This window comes from Crocodylus siamensis, chromosome 1 (genome assembly GCF_052110815.1).
Source record: "Crocodylus siamensis isolate JL-2025a chromosome 1, ASM5211081v1, whole genome shotgun sequence".
NCBI classification, from domain to species: Eukaryota; Metazoa; Chordata; order Crocodylia; family Crocodylidae; genus Crocodylus; species Crocodylus siamensis.
In genome coordinates this window covers 306298095-306318302 of record NC_143395.1, presented here as the reverse complement: position 1 = coordinate 306318302, position 20208 = coordinate 306298095, and the positions used below count along the sequence as shown (strand labels likewise).

Sequence of the window (20208 nt, the reverse complement as noted above, 5' to 3'; positions counted from 1 at the left end):
ATTGCAGTTGCTATAGGATTAAAATAGTTGTTCTTTCCTCTGGCTGCAAATCTAGGACACTTTAAGGTCCACAGAAAGCTCCTCTGTGAATATACAGGGCTCCCCTTAATCAAGAAGTTGCTACTGATCTGGGTGTGTTCCTCTAAGATTTAAACCTGTCTAAATTCAGCATGTAAAACCTTATTCTGTCAGGGTTTAGTGAGATTTAGGAAAGACAATTGGGAAGTCAATGTATCTACAGAAGGTAAGACAATTAGGGCCAGTGTTGAAATCAAGAAATCGAAATGGGAGAACTGGCTACCCCAAGATGGGGAAAAATGGAAGGAGGGCCATCATAACCACGTATCCTACACCCAACCTAAGTTGCTTCAGGACTACTGGTAACATGGCAAAAGGGAGAAAGGCAGCCGTTAGCTTCAGGATCCAAAGAATGAGGAAAGATGGGCTCATGCCATCTCTGCAATAAGACAATCACTACAGTTTACTTTAGTCTGCTGCACACTTTTCAGAATCCCTATTTACAAAGATGTTCTGCAGGAAGGAGTCTGAGAGACCACTCGGATGCTAGACCACAGTCTGTGGAGCTGGTCCACCAAAAGATTCTGTTTAAAACATGACAATTCAAAAACCACCAATGGTGCTTTCCAAACCAAAAGTCATGATTCCACTGAGAACATGGAGAAGGAACTTTCTCCCACTTGCATGCGTACTGGGGAAAAAGGGGCAAATACACCCATTTAAAAGGGAAGCAAAAGGATTACAGATCAATCAGCACAACCTCAGTGGTAGTAAGCTTATGGAGCACATAAAAGAAAAAATTTCTAAGTGCTCAAAGAATAATGAAGTGATCAGGAACAGCCAACACTGACTCAGAGCAAGTCATTCTTAACCAACCTGATTTTATTCTACATCAAAAGGTGACTGGCACTATGGATGGGGGAAGAGCAGTGGACACTATATACCTGGACTTTAGCAAGGTTTTCAAACTCCCATGGCAGTCTTATTAATTAGATAAGGAAATATAGTCTAGATGAAACTATTTTAAGTTGGGAACATAACTAGTTGGATGATCATGCTCCAAGAGTATTTGTAAGTGTTCTGTGTCCCACTGGGTGAAGGTATCGTGTGGTGTTCCTCAGTGGTCTTTCCTAGATCCAGAACAGTTTACTATCTTCAGTAAGGACTGGGAGGATGGGAGTGATAGATGACATCAAGCTGGGTTGGGTAGCAAACACTTTGCACTTTTAGATTAATTTCAGACCATTTTCCAGTTTTATCAAATCTGAACCCTAATCTTACAAAGTACCCCACTTAAAAAGACAGAGCAACCCATCAACAACAATGCACAAATAGAAGAAGTTGTGGAATAACTCATTAGACTGCACTACTATGCAAAAAGACCTGAGGATTACAGTGGATCACAAGATGAATGAGTCAGTATGTTCTTACGGCAAAACAATGGCATACTACAGGGGTTCTCAAAGTGTGGGTCACAACCCCCCAGGGATCACAAGCAATTTAAGAGGGGGCCACAAGCTTCCCAGGGGGTACACATGGTGTGGAAAAACAGCACGCAACGGTAGCAGCAGCAGCTGCTGCATGCAAGCTCCCCGTCTCCCACTGCCACCATCCAGCACTCTGTCACAGTATCATGAAATTTGAGAACCCCTGGTATACTGGATTATACTAGTAGGAGTGTTACTGTCAAGTCAAAGGAAGTTATATTTCCACCCTTCTCATGAGGCCTCTTACCATGTTCAGTTCTACACACTTCAGAAAGATGTGGCTAAACTGGAGACAGACAAGCAGAGAGCTACAAAAATGATAAGATGTTTAGGAAACAACTCCCCCCCCCCCACGCTACCAAAAAAAGGCTGGCGGAACCAGGAAATCTGTAGAAGAAATGATTACAGGGGGATAGGGGAATCTGGTACTCTTTGAATAGTTAAAGTTTTGTTAAAGAGGATTGTGGTGATAGAAAGTTCATCATACTATCCAATCTAAAACTTCCCTTATTTTAATACAGAACCATAGAAAAGTAAGGATCTCTAGAGGTCGTCTAATCCAACCCCCTGCTTAAAGCAAACTATCCTATACAATGACTAACGTTTTAGCAAAACCACAGCCAACCCCGACACAACCATAAGACATAACAATCTAGCCTGCCACATGTAAAGCAGGGGGACCCCAATGGTCAGTGTTGTGTGCCTGCAGAGACAGTTAAGTGCAACGGAGCCAAGGAAGTGTCACATACCGCCAATATAGAGGAAGGCAACCCCACATCCTTTCAGTCTGTACCACTCTAACCATGGGATAAAATTCCCTCCTGATGCCAAATACGGCAATCAGTCAGACACAGGGCAAGACCCACTCGCCAGGAACCTCCAAGTTTTAAGTCCTAGCAGGAGCCTTGAAAAACCCCAGTCAAAATTCCTAGCCTTAAGTTCAGCCATATCCAATGCTTCTGACCAAGGGGAAAAACAAGTCAAATCCCCCTCCCCAATTCCTGACACGTAGCAGCAGAGGGGGAGGAGGGTGAAGAATTCCTTCCTGATCCCATGTGGCAAGCAAAGCCTGGCATAAGAAACAGATGCAACTACTCCTAGATCATTCCTAACCAATATTTATCCCACTTATTCTTGATCACCTCCAAAGATGGAGAGTCCACAACTTCCGTAGGCAGTCTATTTCACTACCTCACTGTTATAACAGTGAAGATGTTTTTCCAGATATCTAATCTAAACCTACTCTGCTGCAACTTCAAGCCATGGGTCCATGTCCTGCTCTCTGCAGCAAGAGAAAAGGTATTCTTCCTTTTCTTTATGGCAGCCCTTCAGATATTTAAAGGCTGCCATCATGTCCCCTTTTAGGCATCTTTTCTGCAAGTTGAACATGCTTATTTCATTCAACTCTCCTCATAGGACTTGTCTTCCAAGACCTTTATCATTTTTGTCACCTGCCTCTGGACTCTCTCTAACATCTCCACATCCTTTGTAAAATGGTGAGTGCAAAGCTACACAATACTCCAGATGAGGCCAAATCAGAGCTTGATGCACCCCCAAAACTGTATTGGTCTTTTGGGCAGTGACACCACACTGCATACTCATTCTGAGTCTGACCTACCAAGACTCCAGGATCCTCCCCTGCTGTGCTGGTATTCTGCCTGGCATCACCATTTTGTATTTGTATTTTTGATCATTCTTCCCAAGGTGTAATCTTGCATGCATCAGCATTGAGCTTCATCTTGTTAGCTTCAGCCCAGCTTTTCAAAAGGAGTACAGCTGTTACTCCTTGTTCTGTGCTATATAGCCACAAAATGAGGATTAACCATTTTAAATTATAAGAAGGGAAATTCAGGTGCAATATAAAGCCATGTTACCTAGAACAGAGGCAGGCAATTATTTCAGCTGGAGGGCTGCTTAATGAGTTTTGGCAAGCAGACAAGGGCTGCATGGGTAGCCCCACCCCTTGACAGGTGCCCTGCCCACTGGTCGTCACCTTGGGGCTGGAAGTCCTGTCCTTAAGCTCTGACCTTTGCCCCCAGAAATACTCCTTTCAGCAAAGCCATGTCAGAGTCAGAAAAAAAATTATATTCTTAAAAATCAAACATCTACTACATTTAAAAAAAAAGTCCTGATTTGCATGGGTTTGTGTAGTGTACACAGAGGTGAAAATGAAGTCTTACTATTGTAAAGTGTGTGCGTGCATGTGGGGAGGGTGGCTGGGGTGTGTAGGTACATGTTTATGGCAGTGCAAGGGGTGGGATGTGGGTACGTGTAGGGTGGGATATGCATATGGGACCCACTCACCCTGAACATGCCCCCTCCACAAGACACCCCCCCTCCCTCATTGCCCACAGCCCCTGCCACCCAGGCAGCAGCAGGCAGCAAGGCCTTGGGGTGCTCATGCCCAACCCTGCTAACTCCACACTTGTGCCACCCCTGGCCCTAGGGCAGGCCCTGCGCTCCTGCCTGTCACCATTCCACCCCACACCCCCATGCCTGCCACTGCTGCCCTTCTCCTGCCGCTTCCCTACCTTGCCACCTGCTGCCACCTCCCCAACCCCCACCATGCCAGCACCACACGGCTCCCAGCTACATGACCAGTACCACAGACTGCAGCAGGAGCCAGCCAGGAATTATGGGAGCCAGGCCAGGCTGGGCTGGCTCCTACCACATTCTGCAGTCCCAGACATGAAGCTAGGTACCACATGATACCAGAGCAGCAGGTGGGTGCAGCAAGTGACAGCAGCAGACAAAAGGTGGGGAAATAGCAGTGGCAGACGGAGGTGGGGGAAGTGGGAGTGAGCAGGCAGGTGGGAGCACAGCAACAGCTAGGTGAGACCACAGGGCCTGTGCCACTGCCCTGGGAGGTGGGGGCAGCAGGATCACAGGGGCTGGGGCTGGAATGGGATCTATGGAGTCAGCCCAGTTCACCCTGCTGGTTCAGCCCAGCTGAGCTCCACAGAGCCCCTGCCAGCCTGGGCTCCATGTTCCTGCTGCCCCACCCTGGGCCCCAGGGCACTAGAATGGGCCCAGCACTCCCACCCACTTGCCACCACCCCTCCCTCTTGCCTACTACCACTAGCACTGCCCTTTCCCCACCGTCCTGCCCACTGCCACTGCTTCTCTCTACCCCTTCTCCACCCGCTGCTTCGGCACCATATAGTTCCCAGCTGCATGGCTGCAATGGCAGAATGCAGCCAGAGCCAGCCTGGCCCAGAGGACTGGGCTGGTTGCCAGTGGTCCTCCCCACCCCCCCCACAATTCTTAGCAGAGTTCACACTACTAGACAGAGGGAGGGTGGTGCAACAGCCCCAGGGTTGCCAGGCCAAAAGCCTCCAATAGGCAGAGGCTTTGGTTTGGGCCCTGGTGGTGGGGCAGGACTGGGCAGGTCTTGCTGCTGTGGCTGCTGGGTCCTGCTGCCAGCTCCTCCCAAGTCCTGCCGCTGCTGGTGCCTTAGACAGGAAGCCACAGGCAGATAATTTTCTAAATTTTTAGGGGCCAGATAGAATGGCCTGGCAGGAGTATTTTGCCCGCTCCTGACCTAGAGTCTCTCCATTTTTGGCAACTTTTGTCCAACTTGCCCTCAAAACACTTGGAAGAAATGGTTTAGTCAGAATGATCCTGCCATGTGCAGACGGTTGAATGAGATGGTCTCCTAAGGTACCTTCCAGCCCAATCATTTTCTTTCGAACAGAAAGAAGTTGATCTATGTTCTAGCGATATTCCTCTAAAAAACACAAAACAACAACACATGGTCACACATGAAGAATAAGACTTTAGCTGAATTCATCCTCAAGAACATCTCTCCCGAAAGGGGAATACAAAGGGAAACCATCCATTTCGTCCATTGTTTTTTTCTTTCCCCCAGCTGCTGTGGAGATGGTCTTCACCCCAGACGAATACTTCTCCCACTAGATCAAACAAAGCAGGAAGGCTTAAACTATTTCAGCAACTGCCTTATTTCATATAGGTGGAGGTTGCTCCTCCCCTCTTGAAAGCAAGCTACTTCAAAACAAACAAACACACAATGCTTAGATGCATGTTTTCTCTTTGCCATCATCAGCCGAGTGACAGCAGCAGCCAGATGCTAGCACACAGTTCATTTTCCTGCCTGAAGCAGACAGCAATCCAGAGAGAGAAAGCATGGGCACAAGAAATCAGGACTCGATTACATCACACAAACACTAGATATCTCCTTATTTTGTAATACTGCACAACAGCCTATAAGCAATGACTCAGAAAAAACTAAGTGTTATACAGCTTTTTGGAGGAGGGGGTAGAAGGAGGGATAGAATAGGTGTGGTTAGGTTTTGAGGGTTTCCACTTACATTTTTCTTTTTAAGAAGGATCCCCCTCTCCTTTGGCATTCTCTCTCGTAAGTAGAGCAAGCCAAGATGGGCAATTCAGACTGACATTTGGAGTACTGAATTAAAAGGTAGCAAATATTACTGGTGGATACTGGCCAGAATTAGAAATGTTGGGAAAGTACTGCAAAGCCATGAATCCCAAATTGTATGCCTCTTCAGTCTAAGAAATTAGCTCCACTTTCCTCATAAATGCCTAACAAAAAACCAAAGTATATGAATGCCTTCTGTAAAAAATATCAAAGATGAAGATCAAGGTGATATTTAAAAGCTGAAACTAAATTAAAAGGAGACTTAGTCTAAACCTTCACCTACAAATATGAGTGTTCAGAGACAGTATACGAAAGCCTCCCTGAATAACAAATTCATGAAAACCAAGTGAACTCCTGAGGACAAAAAGAATTTATAAGCGAGTAGGCTTAGACATGGAAAATAGGAGTGCAACTTTCCTAGGCGACACATTGTTCTAAGAGAAGAGACATGGGTTCTGAAATTGTCCATCACCATAGTCCTACCCCCTTTATATTTTTTCACCTATAAACTGTTCATATTAATATGTGCTCCAGGTCATAGTAAGCAGAAACTGAATCACACTTATGTTTCTGTAGGTCAGTTCAATATACATCTTCAGCGTGAGAGAATACATCCTCATCCAAAATAAAGAGGCCCATCGATAGAGATTTATGAATTATGAATCTCAGAACTATACATCTCTAATTGCTGTATCTAGCTGATGTCGGTTTCACTTTCAGCACAGTTCTGCAGCAGGACAAGTTAAGAAAGTGCACTTATCCTGCATCCTTCATTGGCTCTTTCTTCACTTCTGGTGCCAGTTCAAAGTCTTTACATCTCAACATCTAGGTCTGCAATAGATTATGACAGGGCTACATTAGAAAAAATGCCTCTATTCATGACTCTGACAGCTGCACTCTTCTGCAACACTGCTTCTAGCAGTGCATGAGAAAGGGAGATGTTCTTGGGTATTCAACTACAAAATAAGTTATCAAAAACTGAAGTTTACAAACTGTTACAAAACCCACTTGTTTGCCAGTCTACTGCCATTGGTGGAGTTAGACACGCTAATTAAAAACCTGGACAACAAAAGGCAGCCTCCAAGAATCCAGGACAGAAAAACAGCAAAAATCCATCAAGATGCTATTTATGGACAGTCTTTTGTGAATCCAAAATTACTAAGTGTCATATTAAGTCAAATCAACAGTCCCACTAGCCCGGCACCCTTTTGGCCAGTTAGCTTGCCACTTCTAGTATTTAAGAAGCATTACTTGAGACTAACAGTGCCAGATGAGTGGCATGGGACTGATCCACAGGTTGAATCGGGCCTTGGGGCCTGGCACCATCCCCTCCTGCTCCCCACACTGGGATTGGATCCCAGCGAACCAGTGATGCCCCTCCTCTTCTTAACCTTGCAAGCTGGGTGCACATGGCCCAGGACTCCCCATGGGTCAAGAAACTTGGCAGCAGGAGAACAGTGCTTTTGTTCCCTCATCACCAGATTTTTGGACCCATGGGGAGCCCTAAAGGCAGGTGGCAGTACTGTGCGCCAGGTACAGTCTGCAGGCTGGGGGTTGAGCACACCTGCTCTGGACTTGAGAGAGTCAGCCACTGGCAGGAGACTGAAATAAGTTTCTGGAATATATAGCTCTTAACCTAGTCTGGGTGCCGTCTTGAATGCTTTCCAGCCTGACTTGTTAGGTGTCCCAAACACCAAAGCATACGCAAAACAAAAACAAAACAAAAGTGAATGATGCGTCTCCCAAGAAACTTGCAGTCCAAAACTAGATAAGATGTACTAAAAAGAGCAGAGAAAGAACACTTGACAAACTAAGAAAACAAACAAACAAAAATATCCAACCCCTCCCCCTCCTCCCCTCAAAAAACAACAAAAAACCCCTCTTGCCAGCCCATCCAGCCCTGTGCACTGGGTCAATGCAGCATGTTAGGCCACATCAACTGGCCTGCAGGGCTCCCCAGAGGTGTGGCCTGGAAGCTCCATGTCTAGTTCCCTCCCACCTCCTTCATATTACTGGGGCTCCCAGAGGATCCAAAATCTGACAGCATGGGAATGGTAGAAGAGTAAATTGCCAGTGGAGCCACAGTCAAAGCACTTTCCACCATATTTTTGATCCTGTAGGGAGCCCAACGTGCCAGATGACAGCTCTGTAGGTTGAGCACCACTGGCCTAAAAATAGTTGAAATCCATTGTAGACTGAGAAGTTTCTATCCTAGGTATTATAACTCAGACTAAACACAGATGTCTTCAGAAAACCCTCATATGCACAACTGAAGAATAAATGCTTATAACTTTAAACCTTCTAAAGCAATATTCAGGGTGCTCTTTTCTAAAACTGAACTCCTTCAGTGGTCTGCATTTAAAAACCTTGGCAAGAAACAGCTGTTTATTTTGTTGTTTCATTCCACCATGTTATCTTGGCCTTAGGCCCAAGACCATCAATACTGAGCACCAAAGGAGGCTTACAATCAAACAACTTAAAACTGAATCTCAAAGTCATTAATTACTTAAGAAAATGTGCAGCTCTCCAATGGGATACAACAAATGCTTCTAAACATGGTAGATACCAAAGTTTTGATTGTCATGTTTTAACTTTTTAAAAAAGGAAGAAATAAGGAACAGGAAGTTTTAGAGGTTCTAGAAATTATAAATTTCTTTCTGTTTCTTAATCCAATAAAAAGGTGGACATAAGGTGCTAGGAGTAGGCAGACCCCAGGCAAGGATCAATACAAGTTAATGAGTTAAAAAAAATAATAAAAAAAAGTGCCAAATACAAGAAAGTATTTGGCACTTTCCAGGGCTATAGGAGGATTTATTGCGATTCAAGTCTCAATAGCTTTAGCAAGTAATGGAGTCATACTATGGACAGAAGCTTTACTGCATAAAAAACACACATGCAGTTATTATTGAGTACTCATATATCACTACAGTAGCCAGTTTAGAATTTATATTTACATAATATAAAAAAGGTTCACCTTTCTATCCACTGCACTAGGCAACCCTTCATGCATTTCAAGAGTGCAGCTGGAAAACCCAGATTCTTCCACTAACTTCAGTTTGTCCAATAATAAATGTAGCCATAAAAATCAGCCATAACATACATATTCTTTATCTCCCAACACTCATAGGACCTCACAAGCCTCACAGTATAGCTAAAAGGGCAATTACATAAAACCATGTTAGGCTAGAAATGAGGGTGGAAATGCAGCAAGTTTCAAAATCAAAGAACAGTCAGATGTTCAGTTGCATCTTTCTTGCTCATGGGTGAGGCCCTAGCCCAGAAAACTGCATTAACTGCTCCTGTGACAGCACGTCATAGGGAAAGGGGTAAAGCTTCCTAATATGAAGGCACCTGTCTAGCTAGAGTCAACTAAAAACAGTTCCCACACTGCCTAGCAGAGCCACAACAAATCCCCAAAAAAACCTCAGTTCCCAAATTGCTTAGAGAGCCCCAACAAATCCCCAAAACTTCTGATGTCAAACATGTATTCTATGAAGGGAAAGAAGAAAAAAAGGTAAAAAGAAGGAAGTGCACAAGTGGCATAAAATCAGACCACCTGCACCAATTTGAAGCTTCTATACTTCTGTCCAGATTTGAGTCCTAGCCTCACACAGAGCTCTTCCTAGTGATTTCACATAAAAGTGCCAAGAGGCACTGATAATCCACATTCAGAAAGAGGCTACTTTTTAGCCATAGGTATTTGAAAGCTGATCTGATCAGAACAGCTACATGTTCAAACAGCTGTGAGCAGGCATCTCATCAGGACTATCTGCCACACAAATAAAAAGCAACTTCCCATCAGATGAGGGAAAAATATAAATTTTTACCACTACTTTTCATACATGGCGTCTATCTTCCCCAGATTTATTACACACGCAAACATGCATATACACAGCATAACCCTGTACCAAAAGGAGCAAGATACCAAGTTAACAAAACCCCCCAAAAAATACATTAAAGGACTTTGTATAATTTTACAGAATTAGACCAAATTCTGCAAACACCACCGAAAAAACCCAACTCTGGCTCTGCAGCTGTTTTGTTAGCCAAGTTAGTTTCCCCATTTGCAATTCTCCACTGCCCTCTAAGGGGTGTTTCAAGAACTTCAACTTTGTACTCAAGTCAAAGCTTAATAGTGGAGTCTTGTCTGTGCCAAAAGAAACATCTGCTAAAAAAGCAGGCAGGATTCAGATTCAGGTTAACAGTGTAGCAGTATTAGTTTAGGGTAAGACTGTAGCAGGACTTCCCCAATTAGTTATTTTCTAAAGTGAAAGTCCATCTTTAAAAGGTAACCATATGTTAAATATTCCAGGATTCAAAATTAAAAAACCCAAAACACTACCCAAACCCCAACAATTCAGCAAAGTTGAGTCTTCTACCTCCTCCTCACTTACTTTAAGCAACGCTACTGCGCTTTATATTAAATGTAAATAAGAGTAATCATCTGCCCACATCTGACTACTGAAAAATGTGGAGATTGTATGTAGGCCTGACAATGCCTAATAGATGTAGATATAGATATAGATACTTTGTTCCTTACATTCCCTTTCGGGCTCCTCATTAGGTATTCTATTATCAACTCACAAAGTTCTTTGAGTAAATCCAGCAGTATTTTATTAGACTAACTCAAACAGTTGGAAAAGTTCTTAGCAAGCTTTCAGGCACAAACACCTTTCATCAGGCTGAGGAAGCATCAAATAAAAGACATCAGATTTACCCAAATAACCTTGTCTGCATATGTCCTTAGACCAACACAACTACAACCTACACCCCTATTACCAACTTGGACTCCAAGTCAATGACACTAAAGAAAACTGATGCAATACGTACAATGAGACATGTCGCAAACTGAAAATATAGTTACATTTTAAATAAAACTAACGGAAACTTAGGAAAACCTAAAATTAGCCTAATGCTTGTGGTGGGTAAGCCTTGAAGGAAGAACTGGAAAGAGGTATAAGATGCCTTCTAGAGACTCGAGAACTGATGTTACAATGGATTTAGAGAATGAGTGTTCAAAACAGCAGATATGACAAGCTGCAGCCAATAACCATGTTTCAGGGTCCCTTTTGAACTGCTACTCAAGTGTCAGGTCAACAATAAAAAAAAAAAGTCTGTATCCTTCACATGATACTCTCACTTGACTGACATTATTAATTTTCCATATCTGGTTTTTCAAAACCTCATATCATAGCACCAACACCAAAGTATTTCCATTCAAAACTAGATCCGAGTGCAATTAATCTCTTAACTGCTTTTAAGTTTGAAAATTCTGAGTGTCCTATCAAGTCTGTTGTATAGTACAACAGTACTTAATTACTGTACTGTATTATACTCAATACAGTACAATTCTTTATTTCTTTTTATTTATTTATTTTTTTTGTAAAGGGCTTGCCTAAGAGATCATTTTAAAACAGCAACTACTAGCAAAAAGTCCAATATTGATATTGCTTGGATGGGGAGGGTCCAAACAGGGAAGCACACATTTAGCTGGAGTTTGGTCTTGGCCAGTCAGTGGAATATGACCGCAACAGGAAAAAAAAAAAAAAAAGGCTATCCACATGTCTAACATACATGGGACTACCAAAGCTATACCTGGTCTGTATAACAGTGATGCACAGAGATATACACAGCTTAGCTCAGATACCAGAAATAACAGTGCCATGTTAGCACGCATTCCAATCAAGTTAGATTTACCTCTCCAAGCAATGCCATATTAAATACCGTTCCACACATTTACATCTAGCTTAGGTATAGTGCCACGTAGGTATACCTCCTCTCCATCTCCACCCCCACCCTCCCCATGCTGTTTCTGCCTCCCTCTGAAGTCTAGGGTCCCTGCCCCCTCTCCTCCCTGGCACTCCCCCTCCCCCCCAAGTCATCTTTGCCATTGCTATGGCCTGGTGCATGGAGCATGGTTCCAGGCTGCAGCAGGGGGAAGAAGAGAGTTGGAGAGTACAAGCAGTAGGTGCCCAAGGCTACAGGGAGCAGATGGTAGGCACCACACCTCTGCCTTACTGCTTGTCCCCCTACCACTGCTTTTCTAGCTGCAGTGGTGGTAGGGATGAATTTAAAGACAACCCTCCCATAACTAAAAATTTTATACATGGAAAACCATAACAAGTTTATATGGGGGGAGGGGTGGGGTCTTAAAAATCAGAGTGGACTTGAATTTGGATAAATATAGTACTTATACAGTAGTATGAGAAGAAAAAGTTCCACACGGCATTCAATACAACAGAAAAAAGTGAATAATCCTGAGCACTGGAAGTTGGAATAAACAATGAGAATTCAGTCAATCCTCTGTTCACCCATACTACCACACTCCCAGCTGTGCAGAGATGCTGAATCCAAATGCACCACACCACTGCTAAGCATGTTAATGCTACCACATTTTAGAGCTTTCTAATTTCACATCCACCTTGGCAGATATGTTCCTCCTCCTTTTGCCTACTCAGCTTCCAGCCAAGCAATGTAGTAGAGTAGAGTGGGAGTGAAACTAATAAGCTCTGAAGACTGCTTCAAAGAAGCTTGTTGCTTTCAACTATAGCTATTCGCCTTCACTGGGGGAAGAGGGGGTGGTACAGAACAACAGGAAGAGAAAAGCACCATGGGGTACAGATAGGAAGAGGGGAACAGAAGAGAAGGGAAGAACAGGTGGCAGTGGGTGGGAAAAAACACAGTGATCAAGGAAAAAAATAGCAAAATAAAAAAAAAGTAAAAACAAATTTAAGAGGAAAACTGAGATTCTAGATCTGAACCACCCCCACCTCAATCTCGGCCCTGGAATGGAGCACAAGAGAAACCCAAGTGGCATAGCCTTCTATACATTCAGATCAAATTGCAGAAGTCAACTGAAGTTAGTGCAAAAGATAAGAAACAGGCTTAAATATACTCTGTGATCGAAACACAGCTTAGCAAGCAGGCCACGAGTAAAAAGACAGACAGAGGAATCCAAAACAAACTGTTTTGGAAAGAAGTGTCCCTGCATACTTAGCCCCATGCTGGGCTGCAATTCCCTCTTCCCCCAAACGCTTTGCCTAGTGCCAGAGAAGGATTTCCTTGGTGCATTAGTACATGGGAGGAATTTTTACTGGGATTGTTCCCAGTGCTTTGCCTAACACTGGGAAAAAGTGTATCCCTGGACCGCTTGGCTTTGTGAGGAACAGATTTGGCCCACTTACCTGGCTCTCCTCCAGGGGAGGGGTCTCCCCTGAGCTCTTTGCCCAGTATTTAGTTTATAAACTAGCTGTTCCCAGCTGATACCCACAAGGGTGGGCTGTATCCATTAAAAACCAATGCATCTGAACAATTAACAAAACTTTCATCTTTCCCTCAGCCAAAAAAGGGCAAACAGAAGCAGTTCTCATTAACTCACCATTACAAGGATTCAATATCTAAAGAAAGATCGACATACAGCAATCAAAATCACAGAACAGAACATTTTAGTTCCCAGCCACGGTATCATTTGTTTCACTCAGTCTCTATAATTACTTATCTTGAACACTGGAATTTAAAAAAGTGAAATACTTCATTCTCACTATTCAGAAATAACTTATCAATTCTTTTAATCACTGCTAGCTGAATGCTCTGGCATACAGCTTTAGCTGAACTGCTACGATTTAAACACAAGTTACAAAGTATAGGTTATCTACATTGGTTTTTCCCTTTACCTGGCATACTTTTCAGTAGCTTTGCATTGCACATATGTCCTTTCCATATGTCAGTGAGAATATATTCCATCCGTTTTGCTCTCCAAAGGAAGTTAAACACCCTCAGGTAGTGGCTCATGCATTCTCGTGTAAACACCTGCAAATAAAAGTAAAATATTTTGGCTTCAAAAACATTTGATTTATTCCCTGTCAATGGTCTCTCTCCTCCTCCACCAAGTCTTTCTATGCTAACCTAGATAACTTGTTTAGGATCTAGCAGTAGAGCCCAAACAAAAGCTGAAGACTCCTGAGATCTTATATTATATCCTCTATTCAGGGGTATGATCTAGGACAAGTGTTGTATTGCTTATTGCTTGGCTTCAACAGTTTAGAGTAAAAGGCTGGTTTACAACTGGGGGGAAAAAACCCACCAACCCTGCAAGTAATCTGTAAGTCACAATAGCCCTTTATGTATTCAGAATATATTTGTTAATGTAGCAAAACGGATTATATAGCTACAAGAGCTGCCTTAGATCCATCAACACTGACGCAGTCTGTACACTGCCCAAGATATACTAATAATAGATATACTATATATTAATGCATTAATATCAAATCTGCCTCTCTCTAGAACGGACATACCTTCTCATTCCCAGACAGCTCCTGGGATGGGAGCCATCTGGAATGAATAAGGAGCCTCTGCCTTGAAAATAGTTCTCCTAAAATTTATCTCAGCCCATTTAAGACACTTGAATGCTGTTAAGGCTTTCTTGTGACCATTAGAGAAAAATCAACAAGTGTTCTGATCACAACAGATTCCAATGCTCTTTTCAGATACTTTTTGAAAGAAGCTGAGGTTTCGGTGGGGGGGGGGTGGTAGGCAGGCATTTTTTTCAATCACTCCACTGAATCAGACAAGATTAAGCTGATTGAGTAAACTGGGAAATGGAAACTATCTTTAGAAAAAAAGAAAGAGAGGCATATAGATTTTTCCACTGTTTTCTCCTGATGAAATCTCTCTTTTTACACAACACTTTAGTGCCAAGTCCCTGAGGGGCCACAAATGAGTTTAAGACAATGAGTTTTCTGGTATATACCTGGCACCACAAGGATGCTACATTGCATTCACTTTAAGGTGTAGCATGTTACAGAGTAAGCATACTGTCCTTTACTTGAGGCACTCCTTGGCAGTTGGGAGGCAGCATACCTATGTCTTATTTTAGGGAGTTCAGATTGTCCCATGTTTGAACCTGATAAGTGTTGCATTGAGGGCACTGTCTGATAGGCTTGTCTCTAGAACATAAAGGCCTGCCCCAGGGGTGGCCATGATGCTCCCTAGTGGCATCTGAGCCTCTGTTCTTAAGGTCCACCTCCCTGTCTGCTTGCCTGCCATGCTTTGGTGTAAATATGTATGCAGAGTTCAAGAGCATTTGTATACTAGTTAAAAAAAAAAAAAAAAGCAAGCTTTCACTATGAAACACTTCTGCCCTAACCCTAACTAAAAAAACAACAAAAACCAGCATACAGGATGGAGAAGAGTCAAAAAAAAGAAAAAAGAGAAAATCAAAACCCAGTTTTCAGAAATGCACAAGCTCCATTTTTCATCCATCTCCCACAACAGATGCAACCTGGGTAACTGCATGTCATCTGAAAAATCAGCCCAGAGGCTAAATATCTAGTTCTTTCATTTCAACTCTCAGAACCCGATAGAGACAAGAAAACAAATTAAGGACTGGGTATATAATCCCTTTAAGCAGGGATCCACAGTTTGCGGCCTGTGACAGCATGGGGGCAGAACGGGGCACTTTCTCCCTTGTGCATTTCTTTACCTCATGCCACTGACCCCCTCCCTGCATGGCATTCAGCAGGGGGCCTCCCCAACTTTGTGCCAGGGGCTATTTTTCTCACTGTGCCACTACAGCTTGTGCTTACCCTTGCTGCTAAATTCAGGACTATTCATCAATCACTAGTGGCAATGGCAGTCCACAGCAATTGGTAGTGACAGTAAATAAAGGCTGCAATCAGGGGATGTGCAAAAAGCAGCCCTCAACACAGAGCAGGGAGGGCCGAGGAACTGCAGGGGGATCAACTGCCAGGCTGTAAGAGGCAGCCCACCATTCTTAAGGGTTGCCAGCCCCTTTTGCACAGCAAAAGGGAACTTTATGAACAACACTGCTACCCTCACTCCTGCAACTTCATCTACTGGTATAAGGAAGTAGACCAACAGCCTGGGCTCACTTAGACGCACTGACGTTCTAATCATTATTTTCTCTTAATCCGTTTTACCTACCTCCCTGCCATACACAGCTGCAAATTTTAAACCATAATCCATTAAAAGATAAAAACTTCAGATATGCAGACATCTGAAATATCAGCTGAAGGAAATTTTTAAAATGCGCTCTAGTACAAGACACACAGTGCTCCTTTAAGGCATTTTCCTGTTGGTTAAAAACAGCAGCTGCAGGCTTTCAGAATCCTAATATGACACTCCAGACTGCGGAGCCATAGCATCTGCAATGATCCAAGGTACACTGAAATTGCATGCATTAACAACATAGGGGTTTTGGAGGGTTTTCTCTCTTTTAAATGATCACATCTGTAACTGAAAAGACCCCCAGAATATAACTAAAATGTAAATCAATGTTACTATATTGTACTCTTTACTTGATTGGGAAAATTAAAACATGTAGTTCTCTACAGATAAGTGACATTGCTATGTGAAAGGAAGAAAGACAATCCTCCTTATTTCTATTGATGCTTTTGCCAATTTCTATCTATCATTGATGAGAGCTCCAGCACAATTACAGTGCCATCAACATTCCCATTATAAATACTTGGAGCCTATCCGAAAAATCTTTTCAGGAGGTTTTGTGGACTTTGATTTTCCACTGGACGGGAAGCATGGGAAGGGATGTACAAATGAGAAGCATAAGGAGCTATTTCTCCTCTCATTAACTATACCTCTGAAATTCCTTCCACTGGTCACTCTTACTCCAAGATCTTAGTAAAAAATGCACTGCCATTCTTTATATATGGCAAGAGCATTTTCAATAATAGTGCAACTATTTTCTCATCAGTTCTAATGAATACAACATATCAAATTTTATTTAAATAGTACAAATAGGTTGCCATAAAATACATTTTACAGCTCCTTGCAAATTATCCCAAATTAGTTGCTACAGTCTAGAAATAATGGAAAGAAATGAACAATCCATTTATTAAGTACTTGCTAAAATCTGTTGGAACAAATGAATTATTTATTTTAAATAATAAATGTTTTAAATGTAGCATTTTAGCACTCATTAATATTTTAGAGAAATTGAGATTTTGGCTGAACTCTTAATACAAATCGATGCATCCTAGATGCCAAATAATCTCTTTAATCACGCATTTCTAGAATAAAAAGGCTATTTCAATAACAAAGTACATAGCAATCTAAGTTGGTATCTACGAAATGCACACAAGCTGCAATATGTAGCCTTACTGTTGCAATAGGTCCATCAACATGATAGTCTAAGCTGAAAACATCCCATCCAGTGTCACCAGGAGATACCTATATTAAAAAAAAAAAAAAAAAAAAAAAATGCTGCCTTTAGTTTAGTATGCATTTGTTGAAGAAGTCTTGCTCTATAAAAAAAAAACATAGCAATAGTCTTTGCCAAAAAGTTGTCAAAAGGAGCAAAAGCTTCTCAGTTTGTGATTAACGTAACTTAGACAAGTTTCAGACCTAAGCACCATGCTTTCCACATTAAACTCCAACGTCCAGAAGTCCCTTTGATGCAAGGTTAGCACTTAAAACGTTCACTGTTCACGTTCTTTCATAATTCTACGCTATTAGTTACAAGAAAAGACCCCAATTTAGGGTCTCTCGAATAAAGTTTGCTTAGTTGGGAACCTGTTGTATATTATACAGCTAGCATAAGGGATGATATGCCAGCAAAGGCTCAAGCACAACAAAACTTATACTTAGGGAAGGCAACAGATAAATGAAAGATGTGGTATAACCTCTCCACCAGCAGAAAAATTCACCTCAACTTGACAGAGGTTGGGGAGATGCTTTGCTGGGAACCTCTAGCTGTACTGAAGCCAAGGTACGCTGGGTACCCAGTACAAAGTGGTCCTAGCAGACTAAACAACGTAGCACAGCATGTACAAATCCTGAACATTCCCTTGAGGCTGACCCCCAAAAGAGCTCATTTTAGACTTTTTAAACTTAGAAAACTTTCACATCAGAAGCCAATACAGCCCAACCCAGCATACCTCTAGTAATCTGACATCCAGCCGTTTGAGGATCTCAGGATTGTCAAACTGTGCATTAGTTGCCCTGACAGCTGTTTCAAGGATTCCCGTCAGATTATGCTGATACAAAGTTGTAGCTGGTCGAGCAAGCTCTGGCCTAGAAATTACAAAATAAAGTCACTACATAAAAGTCTACAATACTGCAAATTAGTAACTACAGAGTTTCCACAATTAAAGAGTTCCCTCTTAATTTTACTTTCCAGATAGGAAATGATTACCCCCTTTCATTACCTGAACAACTGCAGAATGAATATGAAATGGTATTACAAGAAATTAAAATAAAAAAATTACTTGCTTACACAGAAGCTCAACTATCAAAATGCTAGAATCCAAGAGTAATAATGAGTAAGATCCAAGCAATACTAGTATCTTAAAACCAATTTATAATTTTAATTGTAGTAACATCCAAAATAAACAATAGTTCATTTGTATCTGAATTTATACAGCAGTTGCAAACCAGTAAGCCAGTCACTATAGTTAACAAATTTTGAGATTTGCTGATACTGAGCTTAAATGCTTATACTTACTGAATTTAACTAAAACATTAAGAAATTCCATAATGATTCATTCCCATCCCTCTCCTGCTAGAAAGTTCCTCACCATTTATGCTTTAACTACAATATTGATTCTATGCACCAACCTTACTTATTTTGCTACACACTATTTGCTTTCTTAAAAAGAGACAGGTACATCAATATAAATGCTAGGCAAACAAAGTTGGGTTTTTTTTTTAGCAAGTTAATGGAAGATCTATGATACACAATCTGCTCTATAGACAAAATGAGAGCTTCTTAATGGAATTTTTCTGTACACATTAAACATCAGCAACTTGACCAAAGTTAAAAAAAAAGCTTGTAAAGTATGCTTTTAAAAACTCAGTTTGGCATTCAAGGCAGCTGAAGTTAATTTAAGGTGTCAACTGAATTTCTAATTGTTTGTGCAGTTAACAGTTTATAAAAACATTTTGGTAAAAAAAAGTCAAAATATGTAGAAATATATTTTTACAAGAGTGATGATGAGTAGTGTTTTAAGAGTACTAGAAACTGAAATCTATTTACAGAAGTAGCACAGTTCAAGTGGTGGAAAGTGTAAGCATTCAAGGACATACCAAGAATTGGGAGGGAATAAGAGCAACTGAGTTTTAGGTCTCCTAAGTCTACTGTTCTCAACTTGTACAGAAGAGAAGCAAATTCCAACCAATATTAAGAGTTCAAAAATACATATCTAGGACTGTTCAATTAACTGTATAGAACAATAATGTTTTTCAACATAGCTTTCTAGGTATTGTACTGTCTTACTTAAGCAAGTCCATTAAGTGTCTTATAAAGTCGCCTTGACCAAGTAGTAAATAGCGCCTCATGGCCTGCATGTGCTCCAGTAAATTGTATTTTTTGTTGAGGACATCTAACAAGTATTTGCTGGTCTCAAAATAAGCTGCATCGATCTTTTCTTGAAATGCATTTTCTAAATCTGTGAACAAGTCAGCAGCTGCAAATACAAAAGAAACACCCCCCCCACCAAAACATCAAGATTAATGTACATCCTTAAGAGAAAGGCTGATAACAAATATATTCTACCTTAGCATTTCTGCAGGAGCGTTGGCTTTAAACCTAAAATCCTGATGTTGGAAATATCCAAAATTAAAAGGTGGCATGCAGGGGAGCAGGGGGAATACAGAGGATGGACAAGACTGACAGACCCTAGTACTTATGCACTTCAAAACTGCAAAAGAATCCAAAATGAGAACGGAGGCAGTAGTCCATTTTAGCATGACTGACATACCTACACCTGAAATACTATTATATGTGCTGGCACCATATCAAATTCCCCTCAACAGAATCTGTTGGAAATTCAAAGATTACATTTGTAAAGGGCAGATTCAGACAAGTACGTATAAGTATTATGAAGACGACTCTTAAATCTCTAGTTGCAAATGTAACATAATTAGCTTGCAGTCTTTTTTTTTTGGGGGGGGGGGGGGGAGAGAATTGAAGGGGTGCAAAGAGTAACACCCTGGCAGATTGACAGGTGTAAAGAAGTGGGGGTAGGATGGAATAGAAAATCCAACACCATGAATAACTAATTTTGGGTCCCCAATTTGAAGGCACTGCTTAATATTACCCTGTGCCCCAACTTTAAGATGTGGATTTAATATCATTCCCTCACTGCAGAGTGATATTCTGAGGATGAATAAACAAACATGCATCTGTGAAGATATCGCAGCAATGAAGACCAAAGAAAAATTAAATAAACCTGCTTTTTGAGCAGGGTTTGAATAATGCACAGAAAAAAAGTAGCATGGTGCCACATATTAAATAATGGAAGTAAAAACAAACATATATATAAAAACTAGCTA

The 20208-nt window shown here is 41.7% G+C and overlaps 1 protein-coding gene across 1 annotated transcript in view; it reads right to left on the bottom strand.

Annotated features, from left to right (window-relative positions):
- The window catches only part of TUBGCP3 (tubulin gamma complex component 3), an 89823-nt gene that overhangs the window by 10304 nt on the left and 59311 nt on the right, over positions 1-20208 (bottom strand). Inside the window, exons 14-17 of the mRNA XM_090022110.1 lie at positions 19151-19340; positions 17814-17949; positions 17038-17106; positions 13575-13710 (exon numbers count right to left, since the gene is read on the bottom strand). Of these exons, the coding sequence (XP_089878236.1) occupies positions 13575-13710; positions 17038-17106; positions 17814-17949; positions 19151-19340 (531 nt within the window). The remainder of the gene's footprint in view (positions 1-13574; positions 13711-17037; positions 17107-17813; positions 17950-19150; positions 19341-20208) is intronic.